At 50.1% G+C, this 16643-nt stretch overlaps 2 protein-coding genes across 2 annotated transcripts in view; both read left to right on the top strand.

Moving 5' to 3' along the window:
• Positions 1 to 383: 383 nt before the first annotated feature.
• On the top strand, positions 384 to 12758 carry LOC125430750 (WD repeat-containing protein 73-like). The gene is made up of 8 exons (XM_048492943.1): positions 384 to 475; positions 2014 to 2081; positions 2336 to 2424; positions 2550 to 2638; positions 5345 to 5412; positions 8468 to 8632; positions 9922 to 10308; positions 12274 to 12758. The coding sequence occupies exons 1-8, from the start codon at positions 384 to 386 to the stop codon at positions 12507 to 12509; spliced, it is 1194 nt and encodes a 397-aa protein (XP_048348900.1). The 3' UTR covers positions 12510 to 12758.
• The window catches only part of LOC125430749 (beta-arrestin-1-like), a 19708-nt gene continuing 15597 nt past the window's right edge, over positions 12533 to 16643 (top strand). The window contains exons 1-3 of the mRNA XM_048492942.1: positions 12533 to 12661; positions 13584 to 13598; positions 14708 to 14763. Of these exons, the coding sequence (XP_048348899.1) occupies positions 12533 to 12661; positions 13584 to 13598; positions 14708 to 14763 (200 nt within the window). The remainder of the gene's footprint in view (positions 12662 to 13583; positions 13599 to 14707; positions 14764 to 16643) is intronic.

Genomic DNA, 16643 nt, shown 5'->3' with positions numbered 1-16643 from the left:
ATTGGGACGAGGAAGGTTGCCCATTGATGATCCAAGCGACCCATGTTGGGTAGGCTAGTCAAGTGCCGCGTGGGCGTGGGTCTTCCAGGTTGCCCGCTTGATGGTCCAACGACCCTGCGAGGTAGGCTAGTCCCAAGTGGGGCATTGGGAGGTGTCATCAGGTTGCCCGCTGATGATCCAACGACCCTCTGCAGTGGAAGCCCCAGGAGGTAGGGGCATTGGGGAAGTGTCATCAGGTTGCCGTGGCCCAGGCCCTGCGGTGGCCCTAGTCCCAAGTGGAGCATTGGGAGGTGTCTTCAGGTTGCCAGCTGATGGTCCAACGACCCTGCGAGGTAGGCTAGTCCCAAGTGGGGCATTGGGAGGTGTCATCAGGTTGCCCGCTGATGGCCCAACGACCCCAAGCAGGTAGGCTGGGGTCCCAAGAGTGGGGCGTGGGAGGTGTGCTTCAGGACAGCGTCTCCCGCGACCCTGCGAGGTGGCCCCAGTCCCAGAGGTGGGGGGCATTGGGAGGTGTCATCAGGTTGCCCGCTGATGGCCCAACGACCCTGCGAGGTAGGCTAGTCCCAAGTGGGGCATTGGGAGGTGTCTTCAGGTTGCCAGCTGATGGTCCAACGACCCTGCGAGGTAGGCTAGTCCCAAGTGGGGCATTGGGAGGTGTCATCAGGTTGCCCGCTGATGGCCCAACGACCCTGCGAGGTAGGCTAGTCCCAAGTGGGGCATTGGGAGGTGTCTTCAGGTTGCCAGCTGATGATCCAACGACCCTGCGAGGTAGGCTAGTCCCAAGTGGGGCATTGGGAGGCCACTTCAGGTTGCCCGCTGATGATCCGCTAACCACCCCAAGCGAGGTAGGCTAGTCCCAAGTGGGGCATTGGGAGGTGTCATCAGGTTGCCCGCTGATGGTCCAACGACCCTGCGAGGTAGGCTAGTCCCAAGTGGGGCATTGGGAGGTGTCTTCAGGTTGCCAGCTGATGGTCCAACGACCCTGCGAGGTAGGCTGGGGTCCCAGAAGCGTGGGGCATTGAGGTGCTCCTCAGGTTGCCAGCTGATGGTCCGCTAAACGACCCCAAGCGGGTGAGAGCTAGTCCCAAGTGGGGCATTGGGAGGTGTCATCAGGTTGCCCGCTGATGGCCCAACGACCCTGCGAGGTAGGCTAGTCCCAAGTGGGGCATTGGGAGTAGCGTCATCAGGTTGCCAGCTGAGGATCCAAATCCACTTGGCGAGGTAGGCTAGTCCCAAGGGGGGCATTGGGAGGTGTCATCAGGATGCCCGCTGATGATCCAACGACCCTGCGGAGTGGCTAGTCCTGCGGGGGGCATTGGGAGGAGTGTCTTTAACGGGTTGCTAGCTGATGGTCCAACTGACTTCTGGCGAGTAGAGTTAGTCCCAAGTGGGGCATTGGGAGGTGTCATCAGGTTGCAAGCTGACCTCTATACCAGATACCAACCAGTTCCCCAGGCTGGCCCAGTCAGGAGAATAGCAGCCTGGGGGGTGGCTGCAGTTTGAGATCCACCTCTCTGGGAAGGGCGCTGGAGGGTCCTTAAAAGTTGGCTTAACGGGCAAAGGCCCCTCCCTCTTTGTGTATGCTCTCTAGCCCCTTGGCACCAGGCAGATCTGCAGGAGAGGACCAGGATTTAAACTGGGCTCCCACTAAGCCCAGTTAGCAGCGGCTCAGGGAGGTGCCGCTCAGGCTGCCCGATCTGCTTTGAAGAAAATGCCTGTGAACACCGCGGTGGCTGGTCCCGCAGGTTGCAGTTCTCGAGCTGCCAGGATGATTCCCAACACCTGAGGGGCAGAGAGGAAGCATCTGGTGAACCAGGTGTGTTTCCGCACTCCTGCGTTCCTGCTGGGTGCCCTCGGGCCAATCACAGTTCTCTCAGGACTCTCTCAGCCCCACCTGCCTCACAAGGGGTCTGCGGTGGGGAGAGGAAGGGAAAGGAGTTTGCAAGCCACCTTGAGTCTTGTTACAGGAGAGAAAAGTGGGATATAAATCCAAACCCTTCTTATCTTGTGCAGGTACAATGACCTCCACACCTTTGAGCTTCAAGAGCCCACCCGGGTCATCGAGTGGACGGGAGAAAAAAGTAAGCAGCGCTCTCTGCTTCCCCATTGGACTCTGTACCATGTGCTTGTAATTTGCCACCTTGTGTGTATGAACATAGGGGCATACCAGTTGTGTCCCTGTTTCCATAACGGGGTTGCTCCCCCCCCCCCCCCCCCCCCCCAGGGTAGTGAACCCTGGTCGCCAGTTCTTGATCATGTTGATGTTATTTACAGTCCGCCTCTCTCCTGGCCTCAGCTCCTGAACTCTGAGATTGGTTTGTGATTCTGTTTCTAGCGGTCTGCGTGGCAGGATACGGCAACCAAGAGCGGCATGAAGTTCTCCAATTGCTTTTGCCCCCCAGGCTGTGTGCGAAGGACAACCAGGTAAAAAGGGCCGGAAGACGTTATGTCGGGGGTCGTCTCTTCAGGCGTTGGCTAATCAGATTGGCGGAGGTTACTTCCCCGCCTGTCCGCCCAGCGTCTTTCATGCAGCTCCTTCGCTTTTGCAGGGACTGTGTCCCGAAAGAGATTTTAAGATTGGATGTGGTGGATTTTCCGACCGCCCGACCTACAGCCTGAAGCATGTCCCAGGAACCAGGTAGGGTCAGGGGTGGGATCCAAAAATTTTAGTAACAGGTTCCCATGGTGGTGGGATTCAAACAGTGGCGTAGCGCCAATGGGGCTGGGCTGGGCACGACGGGGGCGTGGCCGGGCATTCCAGGGCGGGGCATTAATAATTTCTCTGTTACTGTAAAAAACTCTTAATGTAAAAAAAAAGTTCCTAATTTCCAGCTGGTCTCTTTCTGTCCATAATTTAAACTCATTCTAGCAAGTCCTATCGTCTGCTGCCAACAGAAACAACGACTTCTCCTCTAATTGGCCGCCTGTCAAATACTTCATACTTTCAAATACTTAATTTTGTTTCTAGAAATCAAAATAAGGAGACTTTCCTTCAACAAGGAACTTGACCACATTTCTAAAACATGTTTTTGAAACAGCCGAACTGGGAAAATTATCCCGTTTTCTACCTTTGCTAACCAGCCACATAGGAAACAACAGGGCTTTCTGATTTTTGGACCTAATGGGATTTCTAACAGAAAAGCAGACCCAATTAGTAACCCCCTCTCGGCACACACAAATAATTAGTAACCCACTCTCGGGAACTGGTGAGAACCTGCTGGATCCCACCTCTGGATAGGGTGCTTGGAAGCTACAGCTCCTCTTGTAGGAGAGACCAAGCTGTTTATTGAGACTGGCAAGGATTCCTTGGGGTGCGGGGGGGGTCATTTGAAAAGCACTTAATTTCCAGGGAAGAGTGGGCTAGACCTGGTTTTCTTTTCTGACGGTTGGTAATCATTGATCTAATTTTTGTCGTGGCCCTGTTTGTGGATGCTCAAATCCAGAGACTGGGGGCATGGACTAGACTGGACGGATCTTTCCTTGAGCCTGAGAAAAGTACCAGGCTTTGAGGGAAAACCTCAAAAGACGACGTGTAGCAGAACAAACCCAACACTGAAGCAAGCCTGCAACACAGATGTTCACGGACTACAATTCCCATCAGCCCCTGCCAGCATGGCCAATTGGGGCTGATGGGAATTGTAGTCCATAACATCTGGAGTGCCAAAGGTTAGCCACCACGGACCTAGGCTACAGGCAAAAGTCTAAGTGGTTATTTATGTTTAGTTACAAATGTTGGAAGACTTTTACTGTATCTTGAAGAACTCTGTCAGTAAAATGGAGGAAATGTAAATATAAATAGAGGTGTTTAGTTGATTAATTATATGTAAGATCAATATATAAGATTTGATACAGCCAGAGTGCAACGTGTGTATTTCTTAGTATCCAGGCAAAAGTCTACACAGCCTATGAGGAGTGCCAAATTTTAATGTGACTAATATTTAAAGTGAACAGACGGAATAAATAAAGATAAAGATGAACGCATACAAACATATCAACAAACAAAGCAACATACACCATGCAACAATCAACAAATCAAGACAAACACTCCAAGTAAATAATTGTCCAAGTCCACTGTGGTGTAAACAGCCCAAACAGTGACAGTAGTTTAAGAAAGCCGCTGCGATTCTGGGCTGTATCAGTAGGAGTCTAGTGTCTAGATCGAGGGACGTAATTGTACCTCTCTTCTCCATTGGTCAGACATCATGGGTGTCACCTGGCTTGACAAAACTACATGCAAAAGGGATCTGGGAGTCTTAGAGGACCACAAAGGTACTATGAGTCAGCAGTGTGTTTGTGAAGGCCAAGAAAGCCAATGTGATTCTGAGCTGTATCAATAGGAGTATAGTGTCTACATCGAGGGATGTAATTGTACCTCTCTAGTCTGCATTGGTTACACCTCACCTGAAATATTGTGTACAGTTCTGGGCCCTGCAATTCAAGAAGGATATTGACAAGCTGGAACGGGTCCAGAGGAGGGTGACCAAAAATGGTCAAAGGTCTGGAGTCCATGCCCTGCGAGGAGAGACTTAGGGAGCTGGGGATGTTAAGTGTGGAGAAGAGAAGGTTAAGGGGGGACATGATAGCCATGCTCCCTCACCGACATGACATCCCTTCAAATATCTAAACAAGGAGGGGGAAATGGAGATTTGCTTCATAGGTCTTCTTAGCTGCTGCCGCTTTTAATTGTAAAAGCAGCGCATGAGTTCTAATACAGCGTGCTTTCTCTCTGCACTGATGAGGGAGGGGCGTTGCTTATTATCAGCTTCTGGCAGAAACTTAAACAAACAAACAAACCCTAGATTGCTGTTCATTGCTAGAAGAAGAAGAAGAAGAGTTTGGATTTATATCCCCCCTTTCTCTCCTGCAGGAGACTCAAAGGGGCTGACAATCTCCTGGCCCTTCCCCCCTCACAACAAACACCCTGGGAGGTGGGTGGAGCAGAGAGAGCTCAGAAGACCTGTGACTAGCCCAAGGTCACCCAGCTGGCGTGTGTGGGAGTGCAGAGCCCTTCGGGGATGGGGCGGTATAGAAATCGAAAGAATAAATAAAATAAATAAATAAATCTGAATCCCCCAGAGAAGCCTCCACAGCTCAGGCAGCAGAGCGGGGAATCAAACCCGGTTCCTCCAGATTAGATACACGAGCTCTTAACCTCCTATGCCACTGCTGCTCCTGGAGCCAGAAAGATGGAATCGGTGACTTGAGGGCTGGCCAACCTGAAACAGGGACCGCTTCTAACACGAAACTCCTGCAGGGAGTCAGAGCCGTAATTAGCCAGGAAGGGAAGGTCGGCTGCTTTCCTTCTCTCACTCCTTTGCCTTCCCTTTGCTTCTTGCACCTGCAGCTCGTTGGTGACCAGCGGGCCGCCGAACGGTTCCCTGCAGGTTTGGCGCCTGGAGCAGGACGACGCGGGTAAGTGACTGCAGAGGTCTTGAGGTGGTTGCAGCTCAGGGGTCTATCTGGAGACCACCGTGCCTTGCAGACTCAGGCTGGGCTATGGTAATTTGAAGCAGATTTATTTATTATTATTGACCACTGCTTGTGAGGCTTGCCGCCCCATCCCTAAGGGCTCTGGGCGGCGTACAACATGTAGGGAAGTAACAATATAAAATAGTTAAACATTTAAAAGCAGCGATAAAAAACTAAAAATTTAATTCCAAGGATTATGGAAGAACTCTCAATGAAATAGAGTGAAACGTCCAGCATTCCAGTTTTTTAAATTCCCTCTAAAGGGAGGCATGAGGAGTCTGGATTGAACTGACAAATGGCCAGCCCAGATGTCAAGGAGGCCACAGGAGGGAACACCATCAGAGGCCAGTTCCTCCAAAGGCAGTAGGAACAACTCAATCTTACAAACAGGGCCTGCCAAGAACTCTTAACGTCATGCAGAACCCAGACAGCTGGAGGAAGAGCGTTCCACCGGGCCAGAGCCGTAAAGGCCCTGGCCCGTGTGGGGGCCAGCCACATCACCGAAGGACCAGGGAAAAAATCAAGTAGGTGAGATGGCCGGATCTGCATTGGATCCTGGATCCATTTTGGCCAGCCCCTCGCAGTAAAGAGCCAGCGTGGCGTACTGGTTAAGAGCAGGTGGATTCTAATCCGGAGAACCGGGTATGATTCCGCCCTCTTCCACATGAGCGGCAGTCTCTTATCTGCTGAACTAGATTTGTTTTCCCCCTCCTGCACATGAAGCCTGCTGGGTGACCTTGGGCCGGTCACAGTTCTCTCGGAACTCTCTCAGCCCCACCTGCCTCGCAAGGTGTCTGTTGTAGGGAGAGGAAGGGAAAAGAGAGAAAGGTGGGGAATAAATCCAAACTCTGTTCGGGATAGTGGTGTAGTGGTTAAGAGCAGGTGCGTTCTAATCTGGAGGAACCGGGTTCGATTCCCCGCTCTGCCACTTGAGCTGTGGAGGCTTATCTGGGGAATTCAGATTAGCCTGTGCACTCCCACACACGCCAGCTGGGTGACCTTGGGCTAGTCACAGTTTCTCGGAGTTCTCTCAGCCCCACCCACCTCACAGGGTGCTTGTTGTGAGGGGGGAAGGGCAAGGAGATTTTAAGCCCCTTTGAGTCTCCTGCAGGAGAGAAAGGGGGATATAAATCCAAACTACTCCTCCTCCTCCTCCTCTTCTTCTTCTTCTTCTTCTTCTTCCTCTTCCTCCTCCTCCTCTTCATCTTCTTCTTCCTCTTCATCTTCTTCTTCTTCTTCTTCTTCTTCTTCTTCTTCTTCTTCTTCTTCTTCTTCTTCTTCTTCTTCTTAATTTGACCTACAAACAGGACAGGAAGGTAGCAGCCCCCCACCCCGCAATTTCACCCCCACACTAACTTATTAATCTCTGATTTAGATATTTATTTTATTTGAGATGTCGGAAAGCCATGGTTCTTACAGGCTTGGGGCGTCTTCCAACATAGTACAAACACAATTTCAAATACAGTAAAATAGTGGGCAGAACCCAGCAGCCTTGCCTGTCACTGAAAGATGTTCCCGAGGGCAGTAAAATCCCAATAATTTACTTACTAAAATCTCCTCTGCCTACATAAGAAAGGTAATGAAGAAGAAGACGAGTTTGGATTTACACCCCATCTTTCTCTCCTGCAAGGAGACTCAAGATGGCTGACAAGCTCCTTTCCCTTCCTCTCCCCACAACAGACACCTTGCGAGGCAGGTGGGGCTGAGAGAGTCCTGAGAGAACTGTGATTGGCCCAAGGTCACCCAGCAGGAACATCAGAGTGCGGAAACACATCTGGTTCCCCAGATAAGCCTCTGCCACTTAGGTGGAGGAGTGGGGACTCAAACCCGGTTATCCAGATTAGAACCCACCTGCTCTTAAGCACGACACCATGTGGAAAGGGGAGAGGAAAGAGGGAAACCGGCGGACGGTGAGTCGTAGCTGCCTCAGCTGTAGGCCCGGTGGAACAGCTCCATCTTACAGGCCCTGTGGAATTGCATGAAGCCTTCGTCTGTCCCTCTCTGTCTGTCACTTGGTCCTACAGGTGTTATTTTTTTTAATATAATTTTTTTTATTGTATCATTTGAATATTCCATTTTATATTAATACTCTTCTTCACTCGTTTTCAAACAATACATTTTTCCCCTGTATTTTCTTCATAGTTTTATCAAACAAACAGCAGTAAGTTCATTCTTTGTAATCTCTTCTCCCATTTCTCCTCCTTGACTCCAGCTTCTTTCATCCAGCCCGCATATATGGTCCCTATCTTCAAAATTTCGCTCTGTTTATCTTGCCACAGTTTATTTTTTTGTTATTATGTCGAAAATGTCCAGTGTCACTTGTTCCCAGATGTATTCCAACCCTTTCTGGATTGTCCATTTTTTCTTTTCTTTTCAGTCTAAAGCTATTGTTGCATCTGCTGCTTTGATCATTATTTTATACATGTAGCTATATTTTTTATCTACCCTTCTATCCTCCATTACACCTATGAACATTAAATCATTATTTATCCCAATATTAATCTTCACCAGTTTCTCGATATATAGCATTACGGTTGTCCAAGATTTTTTCACTTCTATACATTCCGTCCCTATATGGCTATAATATGCCTCCTGGTCTCCGCAGCGCCAGCATTTAGGACTAAGTCCTTTAATCATATATGCTAGTTGTTTTGGTGTTCTATACCATTTCAGTATCACTTTTCTTTCCAACTCCATATATTTCTCAATCTTTATATTTTTCCAACTGTTTTCCCAGTGTCTAAAAAACCTTCCTTCTCCCATTTTTGATTCAATGTTCTTATCATAAAGTCTTTGTCATCAGCCATATACTATGTCCCAAAATTTTCCCTTTACATTTTTCATATAGTTCAAAACATTTAGCCATTATTCCTTCTCCTCTTATTCGTGAAACCTTTGTCCTTTCCCAAATGCCCCTCGAGACCAACCAGTTCTCATTACCTCCTAACTCTATAAAATTTTGTAAGGTCATAATTTCTCCTCCTCCTCTTATCTATAGGTGTTATTAAGCCCACTGGAACCATCCAGACTGCAGGAGGAGATGGACCAACCTGGGCCAAAATTGCCGTGGCTTCCTCGAAGTCTGCCTGGGTGTTGCACGGGCTCAGGGTCAGCAGCATCCAGGTGACTGAGATCGAATCCGGGAAGGCCATCTTCAGGACAGGTATTGCATTTATCTTCTTCCGAGCCAGCATGGCGTAGTGGTTAAGAGCACGTGCACTCTAATCTGGGGAACCGGGTTTGATTCCCCGCTCTGCCACTTGAGCTGTGAAAACTTCTCTGGTGAACTAGGTCAGCCTGTACACTCCCACACACGCCAGCTGAGTGACCTTGGGCTAGTCACAGTTCTCTGGAGCTCTCTCAGCCCCACCCACCTCACAGGGTGTTTGTTGTGGGGGGTGGGGGAGAAGGGAAAGGAGATTGTCAGCCCCTTTGAGTCTCCTACCGGAGAGAAAGGTTGGATATAAATCTTTTTTAAAATAATATTTTTATTGATATTTCGGAATTATTACAGATTTATATTGTATGTCTTATATTTCATCCTCCATATCCTTCCCCCCCCTTTTTCCCCTCCCCCCTCTTCTTTTCTTCTTTTGATGTGCAGCAGCAGGTCCATTCTGTTCAATCTTCTTGTCCATTTTTCTTCTGTGATTCCAATTTCGTTTAACCAGCCTTTGAATTCCGTCCAGATCCACTTCATATCTTTTTGTTTTTCTTGCCATATTTGGTTTCTTGACATGATGTCAAAAATTTCCTAATTGTATTTGCTCCCATATATATTCCAACCATTTCTGCATTGTCCATATTTTTTTGTCTTTCCACCCCAATGCTATTACTGCATGGGCCACTCTGATCATGAGTTTGAAAAGCTTTCTCTTTCTTTGTTCTATTATTGTATAATCCAATATGCCTATAAATAATAAATCTATGTTTATCTTTATTTTTACCTTTACATATTTTTCTCTATATATTATAACTTTTCCCCACATATATTTTACTTCTGGACATTCTAGCCACATATGGGTATATATTACATTTTTATCCCCACAATGCCAACATTTCGGACTGTCCACTTATCATATATGCCAACTGTTTTGGTGTTCTATACCATTTTAATATTAGTTTCTTCTACAATTCTGCATATTTCTCTTATTTTTATCTTATTCATATTGTCTATGATTTGTTTAATAAGATCTATGTCTTTCACTCCATCTTGGGTTGGATATAAATCTGAACTCTTCTCCTTCAAGGATTGAAAGCAAGGGGAAGGGATACACCTTCCTGGAGAGGTTGTTCCAGAATCTCGGGGCTGCCACCGAAAAGCCCCCGTCTCTTGTGTTCACCAAAGAAGCTTCTTTGATTCATGGGACACTTGGGGGGGCCTCTCCCTGTGTTCCTAACCTTTGCCTGTTCTGCCCTTCTCACGCCCTCTTGGGGTGTCTCTCCCCACAGCCTCCACCCACAGCGACGAACTGGCCACTCTGGAGTTCCTGGACCAAACCACAGCGCTGGCCTGCAGCACCAAAGGGCAGCTGTTCGTCGCAGACGTCAGGCAGCCGCAGGGCCTCTTGGGAGCGACCGGGGACGCGCCCGTCGCTCCATCCCTGGGAGGGGAGAGGTGGCGCGCTGCAGTCGGGCACGGCCCATCAGGGTCCCTCGGGGGCCACCCCCAGATCGCTCGGCTTTCGACAGGAGGCTGCGTGGTGCTAACGGATCCCCGGAATATGGCGACCCCCCTAAAAATGGCCGTGGGGTGCATGCCCACCTCTAAACTCCCAGGGTCGGAGTTCCTGTGCATCTCCTTTGCTCCCCAGCTGGACGAGTGCCTATCCGTATCAGGTGAGGTTAAGCAGAGTTTGACCTTCTAAGGCAGGGGTGTCCAACTCTGGTGCTTCAGATGTTCTTGGACTACAATTCCCAACAGCCCCTGCTGGCATGGCCAATTGCACACCCCTGTTCTGTGGGGTTTAGCACTGGGTTGGATGTTCATGACATAGGAGGGGTGGGGGGGTGGGGTGTCACCAGAGGTAAGAGCCAGCAGGTTCTCACCAGTTCCCGAGAGTGGGTTACTCATTATTTGTGTGTGCCGAGAGGGGGTTACTAATTGGGTCTGCTTTTCCATTTGAAATTTCATTAGGTCCAAAAATTATCATAAATTCCTGTTGTTTCCTATATGGCTGGTTAGCGAAGGTAGAAAACGGGATCATTCTCCCCGTTGGGCTGTTTTAAAAACATGTTTTAGAAATAGGGTCAAGTTCCTTGTTTAAGGAAAGTCTCCTTCTTTTGATTTCTAGAAACAAAATTAAGTGTTTGAAAGTATCAAGTATTTCACAGGCAGTCCATTAGAGGAGAAGTCGTTGTTTCTGTTGGCAGCAGACGATAGGACTTGCTAGAATGAGTTTAAATGATGGACAGAAAGACACCAGCTGGAAATTAGGAACTTTTTTTTTACAGTAAGAGTTTTTTCCAGTAACAGAGAAATTATGAATGCCCTGCCCCCGGAATGCCCGGCCACGCCCCCGTCGTGCCCCGCCCAGCCCCACTGGCGCTACGCCACTGTTTGAATCCCACCACCATGGGAACCTGTTACTAAAATTTTTGGATCCCACCACTGGGTGTCACCAAATGCTGTTTCTTAGAAGCCCCCTCCCCTCGTGGAAAAGGACATGTATTTTTTGTTGTTTTGTTTATACCCCACCTTTCTGTCCAAAGCAGCTTGTTTATTTATTTGTTTGTTGAATTTATAGGCCGCCTCACCCCCGAAGGGCTCGAGGCGGCTCACGATACAGCTGTTCTCTAAGGCAGCAAATCAATACAAAAATATAACTTAAACCCATGAAAACTTGAGCAGCAGTTACTAAAAATAAATACAATTAAAACAACAGAAGTTGTTGAAAACAGGCACCCGATCTAAAGGCCGAAAGGGGGAGGGGGTAGGCAGGGCCCAAGATGGAGTCAGGGCCCAACCAAGATGGAAAAAGCTTACACCGTCCATCCGCCTCTCCCCCATTCTGTCCTCACAACAACCCTGTAGGTAGGCTGGGCTGTGACTGGCCCACATAAGAACATAAGAACAAGCCAGCTGGATCAGACCAGAGTCCATCTAGTCCAGCTCTCTACTACTCGCAGTGGCCCACCAGGTGTCTTTGGGAGCTCACCTGCAGGAGGTGAAAGCAAGGGCCTTCTGCGGCTGTTGCTCCCGAGCACCCAGCTCCCACGGTCACCCAGCGAGTTTGCATGGGAGAAGTAAGCAGGGGGACGGGGGTTGAACCCACATCTCCCAGATTTGAGCCCGACACTCATCACCGCTGCGCCATGCTGGCACTCCAGGGGACATTCATTGAACCAGGGGGCATCAATTGAAAATGCTGGGGGGAAGAATGAGGACTAATAAAAGGAAACACTTCTTCACGCAACGTGTGATTGGTGTTTGGAATATGCTGCCACAGGAGGTGGTGATGGCCACTCACCTGGATAGCTTTCAAAGGGGCTTGGACAGATTTATGGAGGAGAAGTCGATCTCTGGCTACCACTCTTGACCCTCCTTGATCTGGGATTGCAAATGCCTTAGCAGACCAGGTGATCGGGAGCAGCAGCCGCAGAAGGCCCTTGCTTTCACCTCCTGCAGGTGAGCTCCCAAAGGCACCTGGTGGGCCACTGCGAGTAGCAGAGAGCTGGACTAGATGGACTCTGGTCTGATCCAGCAAGCTAGTTCTTATGTTCTTATGTTCTCCTTCGAGGACTGTGTGACATCGGACTTTTATGGGCACTCACACGTCTTCCCTTTTTCCCCTCTCCCCAAAGGCTTTGACGGGACTGTCCGTGTCTACGATACCCACAGCTGGGGCTCTGCCCCCCAGGAAGCCCAGCCGCTCTTCGTCCATCGAGGGCACGTTTTCAGCAGCGCGGAAGGAGCCGATCGACAGGCACTGGTGACCACTCACACTTGGCACCCCTACAAGCCACGGACCCTGTTATCCGCTGCTACTGACGGGTCACTCCATGTGTGGGACTGGGCCGACCCCCGTGGGGCCAACTAGACCCCCTTTGTTGATCCCACACGATGACGGCTGGGAAGCGCTCTTCCGTAGCTTTCTGTTTGAAAAAAAAAAGCCTACCTGGGGCTTTCAAGGAGGGAGAAGAGATCTGCCGAAGCCCCGTTTTCCTTGCGGGGGGCAGGGATGAAGAACCAGTGAATTTGCCGGGCCAGCAGGGGGCGCCACCGGGGCCCTGCCTAGAACCATCTCCATAAAAGCAAAGCCTTATTAAGTAAAAGATGTAAAACACAAGTCTTGTGTGTTTCCATAATCTTGGGGGGAGGTTGAAGATTTGTACCCCCCCCCCACCCCCAGTTTGAAGAAGAGTTTGGATTTATATCGCCCCTTTCCAGTGGTGGGATCCAAAACATTTAGTAACAGGTTCCCATGGTGGTGGGATTCAAACTGTGGCGTAGCGCCAATGGGGCTGGGCGGGGCACACCGGGGGCGTGGCCGGGCATTCTGAGGGCGGGGCATTCCTGGGCGGGGCTGTGGCAAGGACGCAGCCGCTGCGCCGGTCCTTGGGCGGGAAACGAATACACGCAGGTGCAGGCTGCAACACATACCGGTGCACCTCCTGCTAGACTGCTTCAAGTTCTGCGTGCTGCTGCTGAGAGGAGGGGCGTAACTAAGGCAAAAATCACGTGGCAAAATCACCCATTAGTAACCCCCTCTCGGCACACACCAATAATTAGTAACCTACTCTTGGGAACCTGTGAGAACCTGCTGGATCCCACCTCTGCCCCTTTCTCTCCTGTAAGGAGACTCAAAGGGGCTTACAAATTCCTTCCCCTCCCCTCCTCAACAAACACCCTGTGAGGTGGGTGGAGCTGAAAGAGCTCTGAACTGTGACTGGCCCAAGGTCACCCAGCTGGCATGTGTGGGAGCACACATCCCCCAGATAAGCCTCCACAGCTCAAGTGGCAGAGCAGGGAATCAAACCCGGTTCCTCCAGATTAGAGTGCTCCTGCTCTTAACCACTACACCTCGCTGGCACATGTGCATGTCTCCAGGGAGTCCGAATGAGAGTTATTCTCATTCTGTGCTTCTCCCCCTGTTCCCTTTCATCGCTGCTAGGAGAACCCAGATTCGGTATCCCCGGTTTGCCCGATCTCAGAAGCTAACCAGGGCTGATGAGAGTTCACCGGAGAAATCCAGGGTTGCTAGGCAGAGGCGGGCCACGGCAACCACCTCTTTACGCCTTTGGCCTGGATCTGAAAGGCTCGGACAATAGCCTGGTTTTGTGAGCGCTCGGAAGCTCAGTGGGGATAGCCCTGGTTAGCCCTCAGCTGGGAACCTACCGAGGAAATCCAGGGTTGCTATGCAGAGGCAAGCAATGGCAAACCACCTCTGTATGTCTTTTGCCCTGACCTGGGTGGCCGTGGCGAGCCCTATTGTTATCAGATCTCAGTAGCTAAACATGGTCAGCCCTGGTTAATACTTGGTTGGGAGACTTCCAAGGAAGTCCAGGGTTGCTTACGCAGAGGCAAGCAACAACAGCACCCTCTGCCTTGAACACTCACCCTCCAGATGTTATGGACTACAGTCCCCATCATGCTGGCAGGGGATGATGGGAACTGTAGTCCATAACATCTGGAGGGCCACAAGTTTGACTCCTGTGGGTTCCACCATCAGCAGTGGCGTAGAAGGTTAAGAGCTCGTGTATCTAATCTGGAGGAACTGGGTTTGATTCCCACTCTGCCGCCTGAGCTGTGGAGGCTTATCTGGGGAATTCAGATTAGCCTGTGCACTCCCACACATGCCAGCTGGGTGACCTTGGGCTAGTCACAGCTTCTCGGAGCTCTCTCAGCCCCACCTGTCTCATAGAGTGTTTGTTGTGAGGGGGGAAGGGCAAGGAGATTTTAAGCCCCTTTGAGTCTCCTGCAGGAGAGAAAGGGGGGCTATAAATCCAAACTCCTCCTCCTCCTCTTCCTCTTCCTCTTCTTCTTCTTCCTCCAAAGAATCAAAAGTATCTTTGTGTAGGGGAAGGTGTCTTGTCCAACGAAGGACTAGCGCATAGCTGTCAAATTCGCGGCCCTCCAGATGTTATGGACTACAGTTCCCATCATCCTCTGCCAGCATGATGCTGGCAGGGGATGATGGGAACTGTAGTCCATAACATCTGGAGGGCCGCGAATTTGACACCTGTGGACTAGAGCCTCTGAATGCGATTCTCAAAGGTGTATTTTTCCCCCGATAAGAGGCAGCATCGTGTCGTGCAGTCGCAGCTTGGGGGGAGCAGGGAATTTCGGGCGGAGTAAGACAAGCGGAGACTTAGAAAGAAGCCAAACCCACAGACGGCTTAGAGGTGTGTTTTTAATTTTTAAAAAGATTAATAAACTAGAATAATTTATTTGACAAAACACGGAAAACGTCACAGATACAAAGGAGGAACCAAAGAAGCAAAGAGGTGGGGGGGGGGGCGGGGTTAGGACAAAGGAACCATGTTACAAAATGCACCACGCTGCCCAGAGCATTCACACAGGGCTGCCTTTACTCCGGAGGCATTGCATGCTCTCTGTTCCACTCCCCCGCCCAGGAAGGGCTCAAGAGGGCTGAGCTTCTACCACTCCCAGGAGCACTGCGGGGGGGGGGGGGCTGTGAGCCCAACTAGCACAGAAACAACACACAATTGCGAATTTAACGCAAGCCCGCCGGTGTTCATCAAATCCTAGAGTTGGAAGAGACCCCCAAAGGCCATCCAGTCCAACCCCCTGCCATGCAGGAACACATAATCGGAGCGCTCCTGACAAGTGGCCATCCAGCCTCTCTTGAAAAACCTCCAAAGAAGGCGACTCCACCACTCTCCAAGGCCGTGCATCCTGCTGTCAAACAGCCCTGACGGTCAGGAAGTTTTTCCTGATGTCCAGGTGGAATCTCATTTCCTCGTATTTAAATCCATGACTCTTTGTCCCAGTCTCTGGGGCAGCAGAAGACAAACTTGCTCCCTCCCCCAACACGACATCCCTTCAAATATCTAAACATGGCTATCAAGTCACCCCGTAACCTTCTCTTCCCCAAACTAAACATCCCCAGCTCCCTAAAACTCTCCTCGCAGGACAGGGGTGTCAAACTCGCGGCCCTCCGGATGTTCATGAACTACAATTCCCATCAATCCTTCCCAACATGAGCATTGGCTATATTGGCAAGGGCTGATGGGAATTGTAGTTCATGAACATCTGGAGGGCCGTGAGTTTGACACCTGTGTCGTAGGACATGAATTCCAGACCTGTCACCGTTTTGGTCGCCCTCCTTGGAAACCGCTCCAGTTTGTCAACATCCTTCTTGAATCGTGGTGCCGAGAACTAGACACAGTACGTCAGGTATGGTCTGACCAATGCAGAATAGAGAGGCACTATCACGCCCCTGGATCTAGACACTAGACTCCTATTGATACAGCCCAGAATTGCATTGGCTTTCTCGGCTGCTGCATCACACTGTTAACTCAGGCTCAGTTTGTGGTCAAACTAAAACTCCCAGATCCCCTTCACGTGTACTGCTGTCAAGCCAAGTGTCACCCTTCCTAAGTATGTGCATTTCATTTTTTCTGCATAAGTAGCTTGCATTTGTCATTATGGAATTTGTTTTGTTGTGGCCCAGCTTCCAAAAAAAAAGTTGTTTTCTGTTGCCCTAAAAAGCTGGACCAGGACCAAACGGGTTGAAATGTGTTTTCAGCTCAACTTCCTGACAGGGCGGTTCTTCAGTAGAACGGGCTTCCGTGGGAAGCGCTAGGCTCTCCTTTGAAGGTTTTGAAGCAGAGGCCAGGCAGCCTGTAGCCAGCGAGGCTGAATCTGCGAACTTAGGCAGAGCGGGAGATCGAGGGCAATACTAGAACCAGGGGGCGTTCATTGAAAATGCTGAGGGGAAGAATTAGGACTAATAAAAGGAAACACTTCTTCACGCAACGTGTGGTTGGTGTTTGCAATATGCTGCCACAGGAGGTGGTGATGGCCACTCACCTGGACAGCTTTAAAAGGGGCTTGGACAGATTGATGGAGAAGTCGATCTCTGGCTCCCAATCTTGATCCTCCTTGATCTGAGATTGCAAATGCCTTAGCAGTCCAGGTACTCAGGAGCAACAGCCGCAGAAGGCCATTGCTTTCACCTCCTGCATGTGAGCTCCCAAAGGCACCTGGT

Source organism: Sphaerodactylus townsendi, linkage group LG04, assembly GCF_021028975.2.
Source record: "Sphaerodactylus townsendi isolate TG3544 linkage group LG04, MPM_Stown_v2.3, whole genome shotgun sequence".
Taxonomy (NCBI): domain Eukaryota; kingdom Metazoa; phylum Chordata; class Lepidosauria; order Squamata; family Sphaerodactylidae; genus Sphaerodactylus; species Sphaerodactylus townsendi.
This window is presented reverse-complemented; position numbering and strand designations above follow the sequence as displayed.

Coding starts and splice junctions, on each gene's coding strand:
- LOC125430750 (XM_048492943.1), top strand. CDS start 384: ATGGCCCAACGACCCCAAGCAGGTAGGCTGGGGTCCCAAGAGTGGGGC. Junction 476..2,013: donor GTCTCCCGCGACCCTGCGAG/GTGGCCCCAGTC, acceptor TATCTTGTGCAG/GTACAATGACCTCCACACCT. Junction 2,425..2,549: donor TGTGTGCGAAGGACAACCAG/GTAAAAAGGGCC, acceptor TCGCTTTTGCAG/GGACTGTGTCCCGAAAGAGA.